The following is a 21,552-nucleotide window of genomic DNA, read 5'->3' as shown; positions in this document are numbered from 1 at the left end:
GGCATTGTGGTAAAAAAAATCCTCGTGGGGCGGTTTTTTTTTCCCGGTCCATAATTATTATTTTTGATAATTATATAATTAAATATTTCGGAGCTCAACAAAAGTAGTTATCGCTTGGTGTTTTGCTACTTAGTAAACACAATATATATATATATATATATATATATATATATATATATATATATATATATATATATATATATATATATATATATACTCACACGGAGAGCTGTTTATAGCTCAGTGTGTATACATTCAGAGTTTACGTTAATTAATATTTTTGGCTTAAAGTATTTTTGGCGTTAATGTTCTTGTGAAATGCAGTCGTAATGATCCACGGACAGTTGATAGGCTTCCCACCTAACAAAGTAGTACACATTCAACTCGTTCTTTAATAATTTTAATCAGGTGGAATCACTAAATTTATAGGGGATTAAAGGCATTAAAGTTCGATCTAAGGAATAAGAGGATAAGTTCAGTTCCTTAGATCAAGAGCCTCACCGGCATTGAGACGCCTTCCTCGTCGGGATTCATTTCTACAGTCTGTATTTTCTTAAGTCCTTGTGGCTTAGCGCTTCTTTTTGATTATAATAATAATAATAATGTATTTTCTTAGAATGTTTCATTGTGAGGGATTGATGATTTGGAATGAAGGTGAGTGTCCGTCTTGGAGTAGTGATGAGGGGGGTGGCGGTGCTAGTAAGTGTGGCCCAGCGTGGTCACTCAACTAACTGGGATCTTTACATTCACTTTGCTCTCCTCCATGCCAGCTATGCATTTATATGACTTTATTGTGAGATTTCCGTTTTTTTTATACTCCCTAATCTTTTTCTTGGCCACTAGTTAATACAAATCAGCTCTTACCAAAGAACGTTTTGTTCTTATTCTACATTTTATGATTATTAAATTTGAATGAATACTATCTTAATCGCTTTTTATGTTTTTTTTTCAGTAAATCGTCTTTAAAATATATTTTTGTTTACCTTCATTTTTCAAATTTTGCATCGCTTTTATTTATTTTTCTTAAAAATATATTTTTCATGATTTCTTATATTAATGACGTAGTTGAATTTTTAAATAATTTGGTTACATATCTCGCCAGACGGGAAACTCCTGTGCCCATTATTCAAGTTATGGGCATCAGGAACTAGTGACGCGTAGCATCCGTTCCTTTATTTCTTCACTTAATGTTTGTTATTAAGTTATTTTATGTTACACAAAACCAAAAGTATTAACTAGGCGGTTTGTAGCTGATGTTAATCTATTGCGCGACTAGTTACACGTTAAGATTTTAGAAGCTAACATTAATCTCTCATTGAAGGGAATTCTAGCAACTACTGCCAAGGTGGTTCTTGAATGAGCAAACAATGAGAGATTGTGAAGAGCTTTTAAAGGCAACAGGTTGTAATGACAACTTAATATTCTCCATTTCCATAGGAAATACGGTTTTCAAACCTTGTGGTTCGTCAAATAATATTTAAATGTTTGTTTTTCCTTTAACACTTGTTAGTTTTACCAAGTCGGAGCTACATTGATTCTGAAAAAAATTACCTCTTCCTGACAAAAGGATACGAGTCCTAGCTATTCTTGTAATTTCCACGCCCAGCGATATTTATAATCAGAGTTGTCTACTATTAACAGGTCATATTATATCTTTATCCACAGAAAATGATTCAAAAGCATATTGAGCCATTCTGATAGTGTTTGTTGAATTTCTGATGGCGTCAAACTCACGTGGTATTCATTACCAAAGTTTGTACAGTAGATTAATATTCATTAGTCCCATTGTTGTCATAGGTATAACTTAATTGTAGATATACAGGCTGTATTATGCTAGGGCAGGTAATGAGAAACAGTAGTCTGTATTTTTTTGTAATAATGAAAAACTTGCTGAATTTGTTTTACATGGAAATAATGTTTTTTTTTTTTAATATGGTTCCAACATGATGTTCCACAGTTATGTCATATACAGTGTTGTTACTGCAGTGTCGTAATTAATTCTTCTTAGAAACAAAATTTAATTGACTTGATGCGAAGTTTAGCTGTTTTTGATTTGTTTGCGCTTATCAGAAATGTTGATTGATTTTTGCTGGTGTTAAATATTCATTAATCTACTATGTCTACTGATTTGTGTCGGTAAAATGTTCACTGATTTGATTCTGCTTGTGTGAAATGCTCAATTATTTATTTGTGCCTGTGTGAAATTTTGATTGATTTATTTATGCTTATGTGAATTGTTCATTAATTTGTTTCTGCGTGGATGAAATTTTCATTAATTTGCCTCTTGCATGTGTGAAATGTTCATTAATTTATTTTCGTCTAGTGTGGTCTCTTTCATCCATTTGTTTATGTATAACCTATTGATGGAACAGTTAAGGCTTGTGTGACTGGTTGATGTGTTTCTGTTTGTGTGACCTGCTAATTGATTTTTCGTTTGTGTGACCTGTTTATTGATCTGTTTGCTTGACCTGTAAATTGATTTATGTTTGTGTGACTTAATTTGTTTCTGTTTGTATGACATGTTAATTACTTTGTGTTTTTGTGACCTGTTAATTTGCTTCTGCTTATGTGACCTGTTAATTGATTTAAAGATTCCTGTTATTAGTACTAAGTTTATAAACTACGGTGCGGTGTCCGAAGAATCTTAGTTATTTTTCCTTGCCGAAAATTATTTGATCTTGTACTTACATTATTGTTGTCAGGCATATCACGTGGATATTGTGTTGGTAGCCGTTCTAGAGTGAAAGTACCGGTGTGTTGGTAGCCCTTCTAGAGTGAGAGTACTGGTGTGTTGGTAGCCCTTCTAGAGTGAGAGTACCGGTGTGTTGGTAGCCCTACTAGAGAGTACTGGTGTGTTGGTAGTCCTTCTAGAGAGTACCGGTGTGTTGGTAGTTCTAGAGAGTAGTAGCCCTTCTAGAGTGAGAGTACCGGTGTGTTGGTAGCCCTTCTAGAGAGTACTGGTGTGTTGGTAGTCCTTCTAGAGAGTACCGGTGTGTTGGTAGCCCTTCTAGAGAGTACTGGTGTGTTGGTAGCCCTTCTAGAGAGTACCGGAGTGTTGGTAGCCCTACTAGAGAGTACTGGTGTGTTGGTAGCCCTTCTAGAGAGTACTGGTGTGTTGATAGTCCTTCTAGAGAGTACTGGTGTGTTGGTAGTCCTTCTAGAGTGAGGGTACTAGTGTCTTGGTAGTCCTTCTAGAGTGAGAGTACTAGTGTCTTGGTAGTCCTTCTAGAGTGAGAGTACTAGTGTCTTGGTAGGCCTTCTAGAGTGAGAGTACTAGTGTCTTGGTAGTCCTTCTAGAGAGAGAGTACTAGTGTCTTGGTAGTCCTAGAGTGAGAGTACTGGTGTCTTGGTGATCCTAGAGTGAGAGTACTGATGTCTTGGTAGTCCTTCCTTTTAGAATGAGAGTACTGGTGTGTTGGTAGACCTAACGTGGGAGTACTGGTGTGTTGATAGTCCTTCTAGAGTGAGAGTACTGGTGTGTTAGTAGACCTGGCGTGGGAGTACTGGTGTGTTGGTAGACCTGGCGTGGAAGTACTGGTGTGTTGGTAGACCTGACGTGTAAGTACTGGTGTATTGATAGGCCTGACGTGGAAGTACTGGTGTATTGGTAGACCTGACGTGGAAGTACTGGTGTATTGGTAGACCTGACGTGGAAGTACTGGTGTATTGGTAGACCTGACGTGGAAGTACTGGTGTATTGGTAGACCTGACGTGGAAGTACTGGTGTATTGGTAGACCTGACGTGGAAGTACTGGTGTATTGGTAGACCTGACGTGGAAGTACTGGTGTATTGGTAGACCTGACGTGGAAGTACTGGTGTATTGGTAGACCTGACGTGGAAGTACTGGTGTATTGGTAGACCTGACGTGGAAGTACTGGTGTATTGATAGACCTGACGTGGAAGTACTGGTGTATTGGTAGACCTGACGTGGAAGTACTGGTGTATTGGTAGACCTGACGTGGAAGTACTGGTGTATTGATAGACCTGACGTGGAAGTACTGGTGTATTGATAGACCTGACGTGGAAGTACTGGTGTATTGGTAGACCTGACGTGGAAGTACTGGTGTATTGGTAGACCTGACGTGGAAGTACTGGTGTATTGATAGACCTGACGTGGAAGTACTGGTGTATTGATAGACCTGACGTGGAAGTACTGGTGTATTGGTAGACCTGACGTGGAAGTACTGGTGTATTGGTAGACCTGACGTGGAAGTACTGGTGTATTGGTAGACCTGGCGGGGGAATACTTTGTCATGGTGTTGCTGTGGTTTCGCTGTTTGTTTAATAACATCCACTTTGGGTGTGCTTTTATCAGTGTTTTACTGCGCGTGCTCCTGTTAATTATTCCATGCCCTCCAGCCCAGAGTTTTTATTTCACGTTGTATCATCCTATTTTGTTCACGTATTTGTTATCTGCTACTTTGATAGGTATGTATTCAGTGGCTCTACTTCGTCATTCTCTTTCTTTTTACATTAATTTATATTCTTAAACGTTGACATCGTTTTTATTTTGGATATTTTTTAATTGTATTTCTAGCACCACCGCTTAACTGTTAGCTCATTAGTGTGCGTGTGCTGTCCTCTTATTGTGTAATGTAACTGTCATTATGTAACAAAATTATAACGAGGCCTGGTCATGGACCTGGCCGCGGGGGCGTTGACCCCCGGAGCAACCTTCAAGTAGGCCTAGTCAAAGTGTTTGTCATATATATATATATATATATATATATATATATATATATATATATATATATATATATATATATATATATATATATATATATATATATATATATATATATATATGAATTTTTGCGTGTCTAATTATTTGAATTTGCGAGGTGGTGGGCTATAGCTCTTGGTCTGCTTGTGGTTTTGAAAGACTGCCATTTCTTTCTTACGTAATATCTGAACGCTGTGTACAAACTTGGGTGTATATCCTCTTTATGTAATTTCCCGTATATCAATTTAACTTGTTTAGGTTTAGCGAGTGTCTTATCACTTTATTGGCATTGGACACACTAGAGAAGGTATGTGGAAAGACGTTGTAGCACTGAAATATAGCAGACCAGCATATCAGCTTCAGGGCCGTACGCGCTAAACACCTGAAACGTACGTGAGAAACACCGGAAAATCATCTCTTCCCCCCCCCCTCTTTTCCCCAAGCCTCTGACTTAGTAGTCGACAGCTCTCTTACCGCATGATTGGTCACTTACCTCTTGCCACCATCCACTTATGGCTGATCTCTTGTTCCTGTCAGCATCTCTAACTTTATAATGCACTTTTTGGGTCTAACTTGCTTTACATATATACGTCTTGCTCTCAGTACATATATACGCCAGACTGTTTACGTGTATACGTTTGACTTAAAATGCATACGTCTAACTTTACATTTATACCTCTGACTTTACATAGATACATCTGACTTTACATGTATAAGTCTGACTTTACATGTATACATCTGACTCTTTACATGTATACGTCTGATTCTTTACATGTATACATCTAACTTTATATGTATACGTTTGACTTTACATGTATACGTCTGACTTTCATCTACTTTCGTGAAATCAGTTGTACTTTATTTTTTTACTCATGAGCCTTGGGGTTGGTTTACTTCTTCTTGCGCTGACGCCTCGAGACTTCGTTGTGGTTGATCTCCGGAGGCTGGGAGTGAGAGCGGGACCTGAGGGAAGGTGCAGCTGCTGCCGTGGAGCGACTCAAGGCGTCTCTATCAGGAGTGTAGGCTCGCCTCATGCTTCCGCCCCTCATGTTGCGGCGTCCTGAGAGGGTCTCGCGATACACGAGCGGGTTCAGCATCTCCCTGCGGGAAGGAAGTGTTAGGCATAAGCAGAAATGGGGCACAAGGTAGAGAGAAAGCAGAGACATGTCTCATAGGACACAAGACGAAGAATAATCGGGAAGATATTAATTATATTAATGTAGAACATAGGAAAGAACACGCAGAAAGTTCCATGAAATATTACGGCAAGAAGAGATAGAGACGTATCACATAGAACACCATAAGAGAGCAAATAGAAAGATCTAGGAGACACTAGAGCCAGAGTAGGTAATATATATATATATATAGTAGGTTGGTAGACAGCAAGCACCCGGGGAGGTACTACCGTCCTGCCAAGTGAGCGTGAAACGAAAGCCTGTAATTGTTTTACATGATGGTAGGATTGCTGGTGTCTTTGTCTGTCTCATAAATATGGAAGATTCCAGGTACGTCTTGCTACTTCTACTTACACTTAGGTCACACTACACATACATGTACATGTTTATTTATACACACTCACCTGAGTTTTCTTTGATTTTATCTTAATAGTTCTTGGTCTTATTACTATTCCTTTTATATCCATGGGGAAGTGGAATAAGAATCTTTCCTCCGTAAGCCATGCGTGTTGTAAAAGTCAACTAAAATGCCGGGAACAATGAGCTAGTAACCCCTTTTCCTGTAATAATTACTAAAAAAATAAGAAAATTGTCAAAGTGGGAAGTCTGAATGTGCGTGGTTGTGCAAATGATAAGAAAGATAATTGTGGATGTTATGAATGGGAAGAAACTGGATGTCCTGGCTTTAAGTGAAACAAAGCTGGAGGGGGTGGGTGAGTTTCAGTGGAGAGGAATAAATGGGATTAGGTCAGGAGTTTCAAATAGAGTTAGGGCTAACGAAGGAGTAGCAATAATGTTGAAGGATAAGATATGGAAGGAAAAGAGGGACTATAAAAATATTAATTCAAGGGTTATGTGGAGTAAAATAAAGGTTGGATGTGAAAAGTGGGTTATAGTAAGCGTATATGCACCTGGAGAAGAGAGAAGTGTAGGGGAGAGAGAGAGAGATTTTGGGAAATGTTGAGTGAATGCGTGGGGAGTTTTGAACCAAGTGTGAGAATAATGGTGGTTGGGAATATCAATACTAAAGTGGGCAAAAATGTTGTGGAGGGAGTAGTAGGAGAATTTGGGGTGCCAGGGGTAAATGAAAATGGGGAGCCTTTAATTGAGCTATGTGTAGAAAGAGGTTTGGTAATAAGTAATACATATTTTATGAAGAGGAGGATAAATAAATATACAAGGTATGATATAGCACGTAATGAAAGTAGTTTGTTAGATTATATATTGGTGGATAAAAGGTTGATGGGTAGGCTCCAGGATGTACACGTTTATAGAGGAGCAACTGATATATCGGATAATTATTTAGTTGTAGCTACAGTTAGAGTAAGAGGTAGATGGGAAAAGAGGAAAATGGCAACAACAAGCAAGAGGGAGGTAAAAGTGTATAAACTAAGGGAGGAGGAAGTTCGGGTGAGATATAAGCAACTATTGGCAGAAAGGTGGGCTGGTGCAAGTAAGAGTAGTGGGGGGGTTGAAGAGGGTTGGAATAGTTTTAAAAATGCAGTATTAGAATGTGGGGCAGAAGTTTGTGGTTATAGGAGGGTGGGTGCAGGAGGAAAGAGGAGTGATTGGTGGAATGATGAAGTAAAGGGTGTGATAAAAGAGAAAAAGGTAGCTTATGAGAGGTTTTTACAAAGCAGAAGTGTTATAAGAAGAGTAGAGTATATGGAGAGTAAAAGAAAGGTGAAGAGAGTGGTGAGAGAGTGCAAAAGGAGAGCAGATGATACAGTGGGAGAGGCACTCTCAAGAAATTTTAATGAAAATAAGAAAAAAATTTGGAGTGAGTTAAACTAGTTAAGAAAGCCTAGAGAACGAATGGATTTGTCAGTTAAAACAGAGTAAGGGAGTTAGTAGATGGGGAGATGGAGGTTTTGGGTAGACAGCGAGAATGTTTTGAGGAACTTTTAAATGTCGACGAAGAAAGGGAAGCGGTAATTTCATGCATTGGCCAGGGAGGTATATCATCTTTTAAGAGTGAAGAAGAACAGGATGTGAGTGTGGGGGAGGTGCGTGAGGCATTACGTAGAATGAAAGGGGGTAAAGCAGCTGGAACTGACGGGATCATGACAGAAATGTTAAAAGCAGGCGGGGGATATAGTGTTGGAGGGGTTGGTATTTTTGTTTAATAAATGTATGAAAGAGGGGGAAGGTACCTAGGGATTGGCAGAGAGCATGTATAGTTCCTTTATATAAAGTGAAGGGGGACAAAAGAGATTGTAAAAATTGTAGAGGAATAAGTTTACTGAGTATACCAGGAAAAGTGTATGGTAGGGTTATAATTGAAAGAATTAGAGGTAAGACAGAATGTAGGATTGTGGATGAGCAAGGAGGTTTCAGAGTGGGTAGGGGATGTGTAGATCAAGTGTTTACATTGAAACATATATGTGAACAGTATTTAGATAAAGGTAGGGAAGTTTTTATTGCATTTATGGATTTAGAAAAAAAAATAAATGGAACCTGACGATCTGTTGGAGTGTGAGCAGGGTAATATTTAGTGAAGGGATTCAGGGAAACCGGTTATTTTCATATAGTCGGACTTGAGTCCTGGAAATGGTAAGTACAATGCCTGCACTCTAAAGGAGGGGTTCGGGATATTAGCAGTTTGGAGGGATATGTTGTGTCTCTTTATACGTATATGCTTCTAAACTGTTGTGTTCTGAGCACCTCTGCAAAAACAGTGATTATGTGTGAGTGAGGTGAAAGCGTTGAATGATGATGAAAGTGTTTTCTTTTTGGGTCACCCTGCCTCGGTGGGAGACGGCCGACTTGTTAAATATATATATATATATATATATATATATATATATATATATATATATATATATATATATATATATATATATAACACGAGCACGGAGAAAATAAGCAGAAAGAACTAGGGGACACGAGGCACAGAGCGAGGAGAACGAACTTTTAGAGGACAATGAAGAAAAATGTAAAGGTCACAAGGAAGAAAAGTAGAAAATATCTAAGGGCAAAGAGTCCTGATAACTTTGTTTTCTAGATTCTGCCGTCAGCATAACATTAAATATTAATTGCTTTAGGTTAGGTTATTTATTAACTTATATTTATGTATAGTTAACCGACAATAATCACATTACATAAATGCGAGGTTAAGAGAGTCGGGGATAGAGACATAGTCGTGGCGTAAATATCTGGAAATCACAGGTTGGTCCACGGTGGAGGAGAGGTTACTTAGGAGACACAATGGAGAGAGGTGGTAGGAAGATCTCCTTTAATATTTCAAGGTAGAGAGAGAGAAAAACTGCATTTTCTTCTGGCAGAGATGAGACCAGGATCACGTCACTGCAGGAAGAAGGAATGTGTTTAGAGAACCCACCTTGGAACACAGGAAAGAATTAGGACCCCCATTTTAAGAGAGAATAGGAGGATGGGACTCCCTTGTTCTGAAGCCTGAGAAGCCTCTTCTTGCTTGGCAGTTTAAGGAAGAATATAGATCCTTTCCGTGGAGGAGAAAGGAAGAGAGAATAAAGAGCGTCTCTTTAAGAGGATTGAATTATGGTTTCGAGATGAAAGGTAAAGGGAGAGAGAGAGATGCCAGTGCTTGCGTGTACTCACCTATATGTGGTTGCATGGGGTCGAGTCTCGGCTCCTGACCCCACTTCTCAACTTGCCACTTTCCAGATTCATTCCCTCCTAGCCTCGTGGACTGGATCCCACCTGCTCTTAAAGCTTTAAGATTGAGACATTTATGCAACATATGGGAATCTTTATTCAGGAAACGTTTCGCCACACAGTGGCTTCATCAGCCCAATACAAAGTAGAAAGGCGTAAGGAGAGGAGGAGTTTGAGGTAATCAGTCCCTCAGACATCGACTGGAGGGACTGATTACCTCAAACTCCTCCTCTCCTTACGCCTTTCTACTTTGTATTGGACTGATGAAGCCACTGTGTGGCGAAACGTTTCCTGAATAAAGATTCCCATATGTTGCGTAAGTGTCTCAATCTTCAACTTCTCGGTTTTTCAAACCATTCATCACACTCTTAAAGCTTACCGCCACTAATTATTCATTGATATCATTCTACTTCCCGACCTCCTTGAGACTGAAGAAATGCTTCCTGACATCCCATTGGCTTATATGTATCTTTAACTTCTAGCTTTGTCCACGAGTACCTGTTTCTCGGCCTCACACTTACAACTGTCCCATAACTGACTCATTAAATCACATGTGACTCACTCATTATTCATTATAACTTTCACTCATCTCACTCTCATAGCTCACCCTCATGACACACTCATAACTCATTAACTCATTCTCAGTCGTTATCATCGAGGAGGTTCCCAAAACTCTCTCCCTCTAAAACTGCTGTCCAGTATTTATACATTCTCGAGATATCTGGTTTGGATGTTGGCTCTGCATGTTCTCCCTCTCTCCTCTCTTTTAGCTCCTTCTCAGACACCTTGTATGCCCATCATTCTGATTGCCATTCTTGTCCCCGTCCTTGGCGTTTAGTCTTCTCTGTATCTCTTAGCCCTTTCTCCCTTCTGTCTTTCTTCACACACTGTCTTATCCCCACTTTCTCCTTTTGTCTTTTCTCACATTCTTTAAGCCATGTTGCTGAATTCTCTCTCCTTTAACGTCTTCTCAGCATCGTTCTTCCTTTCTCTCTTCACACGTTCTCTTATATTCCCTTCATAATGTCGTCCCTCAAACGTTTTAGCTTACGTTCACCATTGTGTTCCCTCCCAACTTCTCCATCATGTCGACCTTCACACATCATCTTAGCTGACATTCACCATTGTGTTCCCTCCCATTACTCTCCATCATGTCGACCTTCACACGTCATCTTAGCTGACATTCACCATTGTGTTCCCTCCCATTACTCTCCATCATGTTGACCTCCACACGTCATCTTAGCCGACAGTCACCATTGTTCGTCCTCCACACTTCATCTTAGATGACAGTCACCACTGTTCGTCCTTCACACGTCATCAATGTGTCCCCTCCCATCTTTCACCATTGCCAGCACACGCCCCCTCTCCCCACTCCTCTGGAAGACTCACTCGTCATCCTCGTCCTCCTTCTTTTTGCTGGCTTGTTCCTCCTCCTCCTCACAGTACCTCCTTGACCGCCGGCCTCTCCGGTCTCCGCCATCTTCAGATTCTCTCCTCGCTTCGTCTGCAAGGAAATAAAGTAAAATTAACAATCAACTTTTGCAAGATGTACAAGCTTACTAAAAACAGGTTTGGGAGTGTCGACGCAATATGAAGAACAAATATGTAGATAAGACACACATGTATAGTTCAAGCCATTTGTTGAGGAAACGTTTAGCCATGAGTGGCCTTTTCAGTCCTAGCTTGTTCGAAATGCTCTGCATAACCAGGAACTTTCCATGTGTACTACCAAATGTCATCCAGTTTGGTGAAAACGATGTATCTTAGGGAAGTAAATTATTATTATTATTATTATTACTATTATTATTATTGTCATCAGGACTGAAGAAGTCACTTGCGTAGAAAGCCTTCCTCAATAATTGAATTGAACTGGGCGTATGTGCTTTTATCAACACACTATCGGTATCACTGTGCCAGTTCTCCATCCATACAGGACAGGCTTTTATTGGGACAAGCTTTAGCTCAAGGTAGAGCTTTATTATGACCTGATAAAGCTCTTCTTTGAGAGAAACAGTGTCCCAGCAGAAGCTTGACCTGTATATTTTGTCTTCATAACCACAACTTTCCCTCTCCCGCATTTTATTTTAATGTTGGTTTGTATATATTAAAAAGTCTTCTTTTTTTATCATTTTTAACGTTATTGTTTTGTTTACCTTGACGCTTATTATGGGATTTCTTATGTTTGTTTCTTGAATCACAGCGTCAGAAGGATGTTGAGACTTGGGAAAGTTGTCATGAGTAGAATGTTGAGAGAGTTATGGAAGTTGATGAAAGTAGAATGTTACGGAAGTTAATGTGAGTACGGTGTTAAGAAGTTATGAGAGAAGTAAAATTTTAAGGTAGTTATGGGAGAAAATGAGTAGAAGGCTGAGAAAATTGTGGGAGGTAGCTAGAGTAGAAATGACTAGCAGAGAAGACTAGAAAACGCAAAAGGGTACGGACAGGAACGGTGACATATCTTAAGTGTAAAATCCTTTTAGAGAGACATCCGGTATGGCCTATTACTTGTGCTTATCCTCCTTATCTCGCCCTGACTCGAGAACTTACTCCAGACAAGATTCTCCTACTCAAAGACGAGTCGACAAGGTTCTACACTCTAGTGTTTATCACTACAGATGTTTTGATTAGTTGAATTAAGTCTTATTGAGGACCTATATCGAGATGGAAGAGATCTTTAATTTACCGTAACATTTCAAAGCGCATCCCTATTTACGATATTTTCTCACCTCTTCCTCTAGGATGCTACCCACAACAGCTGACTGACACCTGGTACTTATTTATTGCTAGACAAACAGAGACAGCAAGTGTAGGGAGACTTGCCCATAGTCTTCACACATCCGGAACTGAGCCTGGGTCCGTTGGTTGTGAGCCCAAAGTGCTACTACAGAGCTACGAAGCACTAATTTCATTACTCTTAAAGAAATGTGCCTCAAGGTTATGCTTAACACAGGACAAGCGTTATTACTGTGCCCTCGTAAATGTTTATAAGGTTGTATCTTCTCTGAAGTCATCCTCTGAGAGCTGCAGAGAGCCTGGTACTTGGGTCTTGATACCTACCTTGGGATGACGTGTTAAAATTAGGAAGTTGACGCTTTTGGGTCTGCCACTCGACTGGTCATAGAGGTTTAAAGATGGAACGGAAATGAAATGGAAATTGCAGACCTTGAAATAGTCGTCGTCGTATTGCAACCAAATGATGAAGCTGTTAGTGTTGACTGACGATGTATAACTTGTATAAATCAATATATATATTGTAAACTATTTGTTGCGGGTTATCTTAAACCAGTTTTGATGAAATTTTTTGTTGTGTGCTTGTTAGTGTGAATGATTGTATCATTTTTATGGAATTGTTTTAATTTAAGTGACCAATGTGTGTTTAGTAAAATGAGACAGTTTGCAGAGGAAGTCTTAATTTTGACGACGTTTCGCGCAACGTTGATGTTTATCACGTGATTATTGACATGACTGGAAGCTCAGCACTAAATGAAACGTCTTTAAAACAAAGACTTTTTTTTCAAACTTTCATTTTACTACAGTTATTAGCATCAGTTACCAGTGAAACCACTGTATATCGTTGACGGTAACTTTTATTGTCAGTAGTAGTGCTGAATGTCTTATGTAAACCGCTGAATTACTCTACATGTCAAAGTGCGTAATGAACCATATCAGAACGCTGAATGACCTATGCCAAAAAGCTTAACTGCCTTTCTGTGTCAAAGTGCTGACGTACCTCCAATGTCAGAATGCATTATAAAGCTTCCTACATTGTGACAGGCGCAAAAATCTCAACTGCGGAGCATGTACAGTAATACCCTCTGCGACTACATTATAAGAGAGCATAAGGCGTTTAAATCTTGCGCTGCTTTCTTACAGGAATTCTCCGCCCGCATTTTCTGAGGTCCTTTGTACCTCGGGGACCTTGGTAATAAACTCACCTGCAGAGAAGAAAATTAAAGAGATTACAAAACTCCTTTTACCTCGTCCTGCTTCGTTCACAGCACTGGTGCAAAAACATATGCTAGTAGCTGTTAGGACTCTGACAACGCTTTCTGGTGCATAAATACTACCTAGGGTTCATTACCTGCTATTATTAGTAGTAGTACTAGTATTAATATATGTGAAGTGCTAAGTCCGTGTGAATCATTTAGCGCAAAAAATGGTGAAATTCGATCCTCCCTCCGCTAAACGCAAGACAGAAACTCTCGAAGATTGCATCTAATTCATTACCGTTTAGGGCCTATATAGGGCATGCTAAAACTCGTATAGAACCTACTAAGGCTCAGAACCTGTTAGAACTCTGGTAGGATATGCAGGGACTCGGCCTGCTGAAGATTAAATATTGTTTTATTTTACTCAGGACCTCCTAGAACTCAGAACATGCTTGACTTAAGATTGTTTAACTCGCTGGGATTCCGAGAGCACCAGATGATAACTGAGGAAAACCTGCTGCTATTTACTCGTTTCTTTAATTATTTAATCAAATATGTTTTAATTCATTGAGTTGTGCTGCACTCTCACCTAGAATTACAAGTTGACAGCAAGTGTATATATAGGAAAAAACACACTCATGTACGCCCCCCCCACAAACACACGAGTAAACATCACACGAAATAAATGACCGGAAGAGCAGCCTATGTGAGCTTAGCAGATCTCAGCATAGCCTTCAGGTATCTCAAAAAAGAATGTTTCAGGCCTCTACACACAAAGTAGTTAGGCCCAACTTAAAATAAGCAGCATCAGGTTGGAGCCCCTACCTGGAAAGGTGTATCGGTATGCAACCAAACTAGTCCTAGAGCTAAGAAGGGTATGTTATGAAAATAAACTAAGTGAATCGAACCTGACCACCCTGGAAGAGAGGACAAGGACATAATTATGACGCATAAAATAATTGGAATAATTAATAAGGCAGATAAGGACAGAAATTTTAACAATGTTAGGCCAGTGTACAAGGGGACACAGGTGATTCAGTGTGATGTTAAAAAATACTTTTTTCAGTCTCAGGGTAATGAGAAAGTGAAATGAACCGAATGTGTGAGTGGTGGTGGCAAAGTGCTTACATAGTTTTAAGAGCAGGTATGATACAGCTGAAGAAGCCAGAAAGTAATACAGGTTAATTAAGCTTAAGAGGTGGGGCCAGGAGCTGCGGCTCGACCACTGCAAACGGAATGCATGAATGCACACATACAGAAAAGTTATAAAGTAAAATAGCTGGAACACACCGTCTTAACCAAGATAAGCATGTTCTTATAAAAAAATATAAATTTTTCTACTTTTAAGAGCGTGTAGGTCGTGAGGAAAGGCCACCGGAAGGCTATTCAGGGGCCTCGCCTGACGAGAGGACTCCAGTAAAAGCTTCCTCTGTTATACTTTCATTCCTTCCTTGTAAGAAGCTGTCCAACTTCCTGTGGGAGTACTTCATGGGTTCTAAAGCACAATATTAGAGCTCCCATCCCCTTCCCCACCAGCGTGCGCCTTAATGATTTTGATCAACAGATACAATGTAAGGTGAATTGGTGTTGTTGAAAAGTAAAAGGTCACAATGTCATGGCTAAAACAGTTGTTGTTAAAGAGTTAAAGTCATAATACCATGACGGAAATAATTGTTGTTGTTAAGTATAGATCACAATACACTGGACGAAATAATTAAAAAATAATCCCCACTTTGTAGAGAAAATTTCAAACGACCGAAACGTCGTCTAAAGTTTTCTCTCTACAGTGGATGAACGACTAGTTTATCTTCTTTTCGGGACTGGTAGTTGAAGTATCGTTAGTAGTAGTACTACTAGTAGTAGCAGCATTAGTGGCAGTTTCAACAGCAGTAATAACAGGGTAGTTCAGCTGAGTGTAGGTCAGCTGGCTGCATCTCTGTCATGATTAACATTTGAGCCTAGCAAGGCGTACTTCTCGAATCAGATGATTTGAACAACGATAACAGTAGCAGCAGCAGCAGCAGCAGCAGCGGTAGTTATTACCACTCAACCCGCATTATAACCAATATTAATACTAAAAATAATAATTTATTCTCTTTTGACACTTAAAAGCTTTACGGAAGTTAGTGCCCTTGTTCCTGCGTTTGTTTTAAGGTAAATATGATATCAATATCAACTCATTTGGAAGGTGACTCGTAGCAATATATTTATTATACATAACTTATAGATGTAAATTTAGTTAATATAAAGTCACAAACATACACAGAAAAGAATGAAGTTGGGCTATAGCTGTTGACCAGATTTTTCATTTGGACAATTATATTTTTAATGTTCATATGTTGCGAGAAATTGTAATAAACACGAGTCATTCGAAAATTAAATAATCGTTGATGCAGCAAATTAAGAATGATATAACCTTAGTGAAATTACTAACTGTATGTTGTTATTTATGCCGACTTAATCGGATAAATAACAATGTATGGTTTCCGTGTATAAAGACAAATCTTCAGTCAACGTGGGACCGGATTTACGCGTTGGTTAATGAAAAACTTGTTTAATTTTAAAGTGGCTCGATTTTTATTACACTTTCTTAGTGGTTCTACAGAGTTGATGCATTGTTTGTGTTTGTTTGTATGCCTTATTAGTCTGTAAACTAAATAATCGAATATCCCAATTGCGGTCTGATCTGTAGTTTTGTGTGGTTTCAGAAAAGAAAAGATGTCCAGGAAATTTGAAAAGCCTGAACAGTACGTGTTCAGGAGCAATAATGGGGAGAAATTCAAATTATTGGCTGTGAGTCCCCATAAGACGAATCCGCTGTGTGTGTTGGTGGTGGCCTCACACACAACCACTAGCGGAGCATACAAGAAAGACGAAGTACTGCTGCTACAGGCCCGGGCGGAGGGCGGCCTCTTACTGTCTACTCGGGTGGCTACGTCGCCCAAGCCTTTGGTTTTTCTAATATGGGACTTGGTGCCATGGGTGACGGAGCAGCGACACCAGCAGGTACACGAGCTAATCATCACTGCTACAGGAGAGAACATCTTAATCAATCAGTTCAGAGACGAGGTACTGGTACCGCAGTGTAGATTGTCTTGTGGTGTGCCAGTCACTGCGTGCGTGATGCAGAGGTGGCTACCCAGGATTGTTTACGCGGGTGGCGCCGGTGCTGGCAAGATAGATCTCATATTCAATAAAAGCAAAATTGAAATAAACAATGTCTTGCAGTTCCCGCCGTGGATGAAGGAGGATAAAAAACCATGTTTCCTCAGCATTGGCTGTGTAGAAAATAAAAGCGAGGTGCTACTGGGTGACTCGGAGGGCAAAATCTACTTGTTTGGAGTTCCTCAGTGCACAGTGGCGACGGTGGGTGAGAAGTTCACTATCTTGAGAGACATGACGGTGCCATTTCCCGTGAATGCATTAGCAGTGGCGCCTCAGGGAAGAGGACTGAGCACCTTGAAGGTAGTTGCTGTGGGGGTATCTGGAAACGCCGCCGTGCTGGAGGTGGAGCTAACGTCAGGTACTCCTTGTAGACTTAGCCACCTGTCGGAGGAGGTGCACGAGGCGGCCTGGTGTAGGCATGAGGAGCTCATTTACCTCACCACTCTCGACAACAAGTGCCAACTACACCACTGGACGACCAACATGAGCGAGGAACCCGGGAAGTGGACACCCTGGACCATTAGCTTACTAGAGGAAAATGGCGTGAAGGTGTCTTGGAGCGCCGCTGACCCGCACTGGCTCGCCTACATTACTCATGCATGCGTCTCGCTGGAAAACATGACTGAGCTCTTTTAGACTCTCCTCGGCTTTAAATTAAATAAATTACAGTATCGTTAAAACGACTTTCGCGTTAAATGAAGCAGACATTGCTTCAGACAAGTGTCCACGATAAGTGAAAAAAAAACATTGTTTCAAAGAGCTGTCCGCATTAAGTGAAGTAAACATTAGCTTGAGACTACTGTCTGAGTTAAGTGAGGTAAATATACCTTCAAACATTCAAAAGCTATCGTAGTTAAGTTAAAAATCTCTTCAATCTTCCACGTTAGTGAGGTAAATATCGCTTAAAACTTCTATCCCCATGGATCATCACGTCGGTCTCCCAGGAATGAAATATATTTATTATATTTAGGAAAGTTCTTCAAGTTGTACTCCAGGTATATATACTTGGTTGTTGCGCTTCACTTCCATGTAATTGTATTGAACAGTGTGATCGGAGCTGGCACTAGACACATTTGTTGCTTTCTGATGGCATGTGTTGTCATGACTAATGTATTGACAACCTATTTTTTTATTCCTTCTGATGGATCGAGGTTCATATTATCCTTCAAAATACTTCAGTTTGTATTATCTGATACAAAAATAATCTCAAATATTGTATTGTTTGTCATATATATACTGTTTTCTCAAGCTGTAGAATATCGTGTTCTTTTCTGATGTTTGAGTTATTTCTGCATTTGTATTATTAAGTTTTAATTAGAGCATTCCATACACATCAGTGTAAATAGAATAATGCTTTCAAAGAATACATTCATTATTGCTGTTTACATTATGGGTGCTTGTAAGATGCTTGTCACACGCCCCGGGAGACCACACATCCAGTCTGTGTTGCAAGAGCAATATGTGTGTGTGTCTGTGTAGAGGAATGACTGATTAAATAATGGATCAAAATGTTGACGCAGGAAAAAAGGTTCGTACCTTACTAGTTAGGCCCTTAATGAACTAAAAGTTGGTTTCATTTTATTGTTTTCTTTCAATAAAAGTTATGTTTATAGTCAGCATTGACTCATTTGCCTCATAGTTTTTTTTTTTTTCTGAATTTTCCGATAACATAATTGAAGACCCGGATCAAAATAGGTGACAGTGTTTGACTTTGTTGAGTAACTTATGTTAAAGCTGCATCACTCACTACCAATGTTTGCCTGTAACAAATGTGTTATTGGAGCCGTTAAGGGAATCTTAATACAAGGAATTGGAATTGTTCTTCCCTTCCTTGGATCGAACATGATTGCTTCCTATTCTCCCAAGAGCTGTATGATCTCTTCTGGCTTAGCGCTCTTCACGGAATATAATAAAAATATTGTTATATCACGTTATGTCTTTACAAACTCTTCTTTGAGGGAAACGTTGTCACAGTGAAGATTTGTTCTTGTACATGAGTGAAACGTGGGGTCTCAGTACCTAGTAAGGGACTTTACGCTCTGACCTCTCAAAGTAGATTGAAGAGCATAGCGACTCTGCCGTAGCGACGATGTGTAAGTAAAGGTGTAAGTGGGTAATGTTGGAGGCTGGTTCCTCTAACATGCTAGACGAGAGTATAGTGTGTCATGACCAGACTATCATCTTCATATGTGTCGCTCTTCAGTTGCGTATACATTACCTGAATAAAGTTGATCCTGTTTTAACTTACACCTTCATGGCAGTATATATCTGATATATGATATACTAGTGTGCTTGTATGCGATACACTTTGGTATACCCGATGTCGCTCTTTTACATGATATATTCATTTCATATTGTGCTGACACCTTATACGACTTACGAATATAATAAAACTCATATGCAATAAGCATACTCACATCATATAGGCATATACCTCTCAGTAAGTACCTTATCTGTCCCAGACTTTACATGTAAGCATAACACAAAACTGGCAGATAACTTTCACAATAGATTTATAATTATTCGTACTCAGTACACATCTCGCACGCACGGGAGATCATGTTTATATGAGATGCTCTTCCTGAGCAGCAAGACACTCCCTCTTCTATCTCCGTAATCACAATTACTGCCTCCAGAAATGCACCTCAACACGCTATCCTTCCTACTCTACTCGTATTATATATACACACACACACACACACACATATATATATATATATGTCGTGCCGAATAGGCAGAACTTGCGATCTTGGCTTAAATAGCAACGCTCATCTTGCCATATAGGACAAATGAAAATTTGTGTATGCAATAATTTCGCCAAAATCATTCTGAACCTAACGAAAAAAATATATTTGATGGTGTTTGTTTAGTACTAAATTATTGTAAACGTATTTAAAATATATTTAGTTGGGTTAAGCTAAAATAAACTGCGCTTGTTATAATAAGGTTAGGTAAGTTTTCTAAGATTCTTTTGATGCAAAATTAATATTTTTTACATTAACATTAATGAAAAAAATATATCTTTAAACGTATAAGAGAAAAATTCAGAAAGGACTTAATTTTATATGTTTTCTTGCTAATTGACCAGCTTTACATATTCGGCACGACATATATATATATATATATATATATATATATATATATATATATATATATATATATATATATATATATATATATATATATATATATATATATATATTTATTATCACACTGGCAGATTCCCACCAAGGCAGGGTGGCCCGAAAAAGAAAAACTTTCACCATCATTCACTCCATCACTGTCTTGCCAGAAGGGTGCTTTACACTACAGTTTTTAAACTGCAATATTAACACCCCTCCTTCAGAGTGCAGGCACTGTACTTCCTATCTCCAGGACTCAAGTCCGGCCTGCCGGTTTCCCTGAACCCCTTCATAAATGTTACTTTGCTCACACTCCAACAGCACGTCAAGTATTAAAAACCATTTGTCTCCATTCACTCCTATCAAACACGCTCACGCATGCCTGCTGGAAGTCCAAGCCCCTCGCACACAAAACCTCCTTTACCCCCTCCCTCCAACCTTTCCTAGGCCGACCCCTACCCCGCCTTCCTTCCACTACAGACTGATACACTCTTGAAGTCATTCTATTTCGCTCCATTCTCTCTACATGTCCGAACCACCTCAACAACCCTTCCCCAGCCCTCTGGACAACAGTTTTGGTAATCCCGCACCTCCTCCTAACTTCCAAACTACGAATTCTCTGCATTATATTCACACCACACACTGCCCTCAGACGTGACATCTCCACTGCCTCCAACCTTCTCCTCGCTGCAACATTCATCACCCATCCTTCACACCCATATAAGAGCATTGGTAAACTATACTCTCATACATTCCCCTCGTTGCCTCCAAGGACAAAGTTCTTTGTCTCCACAGACTCCTAAGTGCACCACTCACCCTTTTCCCCTCATCATTTCTATGATTCACCTCATCTTTCATAGACCCATCCGCTGACACGTCCACTCTCAAATATCTGAATACATTCACCTCCTCCATACTCTCTCCCTCCAATCTGATATCCAATCTTTCATCACCTAATCTTTTTGTTATCCTCATAACCTTACTCTTTCCTGTATTCACTTTTAATTTTCTTCTTTTGCACACCCTACCAAATTCATCCACCAATCTCTGCAACTTCTCTTCAGAATCTCCTAAGAGCACGGTGTCATCAGCAAAGAGTAACTGTGACAACTCCCACTTTATGTGTGATTCTTTATCTTTTAACTCCACGCCTCTTGCCAAGACCCTCGCATTTACTTCTCTTACAACCCCATCTATAAATATATTAAACAACCACGGTGACATCACACATCCTTGTCTAAAGCCTACTTTTACTGGGAAATAATTTCCCTCTTTCCTACATACTCTAACTTGAGCCTCACTATCCTCGTAAAAACTCTTCACTGCTTTCAGTAACCTGCCTCCTATACCATACACCTGCAACATCTGCCACATTGTTCCCCTATCCACCCTGTCATACGCCTTTTCCAAATCCATAAATGCTACAAAGACCTCTTTAGCCTTATCTAAATACTGTTCACTTATATGTTTCACTGTAAACACCTGGTCCACACACCCCCTACCTTTCCTAAAGTCTCCTTGTTCATCTGCTATCCTTTTCTCCGTCTTACTATTAATTCTTTCAATAATAACTCTACCATACACTTTACCAGGTATACTCAACAGACTTATCCCCCTATAATTTTTGCACTCTCTTTTGTCCCCTTTGCCTTTATACAAAGGAACTATGCATGCTCTCTGCCAATCCCTAGGTACCTTTCCCTCATCCAAACATTTATTAAATAATTGCACCAACCACTCCAAAACTATATCCCCACCTGCTTCTAACATTTCTATCTTTATCCCATCAATCCCGTCTGCT

General features: G+C 39.5%; 2 protein-coding genes across 3 annotated transcripts in view; one reads left to right on the top strand and one right to left on the bottom strand.

The window, feature by feature from the left end:
* LOC128702371 (probable serine/threonine-protein kinase clkA) overlaps positions 1-21,552 on the top strand; it is a 168,631-nt gene that overhangs the window by 39,059 nt on the left and 108,020 nt on the right. The window lies entirely within an intron of this gene.
* Positions 4,830-21,552, bottom strand: part of LOC128702434 (uncharacterized) — a 188,966-nt gene continuing 172,243 nt past the window's right edge. Inside the window, exons 2-3 of the mRNA XM_053796672.2 lie at positions 10,925-11,039; positions 4,830-5,825 (exon numbers count right to left, since the gene is read on the bottom strand). Of these exons, the coding sequence (XP_053652647.2) occupies positions 5,615-5,825; positions 10,925-11,039 (326 nt within the window). The 3' untranslated portion in view covers positions 4,830-5,614. The remainder of the gene's footprint in view (positions 5,826-10,924; positions 11,040-21,552) is intronic.

This window comes from Cherax quadricarinatus, chromosome 80 (assembly GCF_038502225.1).
Source record: "Cherax quadricarinatus isolate ZL_2023a chromosome 80, ASM3850222v1, whole genome shotgun sequence".
NCBI lineage: Eukaryota > Metazoa > Arthropoda > Malacostraca > Decapoda > Parastacidae > Cherax > Cherax quadricarinatus.
The sequence above is the reverse complement of the archived record's forward strand: the minus strand, read 5'-3'. Positions and strand labels throughout refer to the sequence as shown.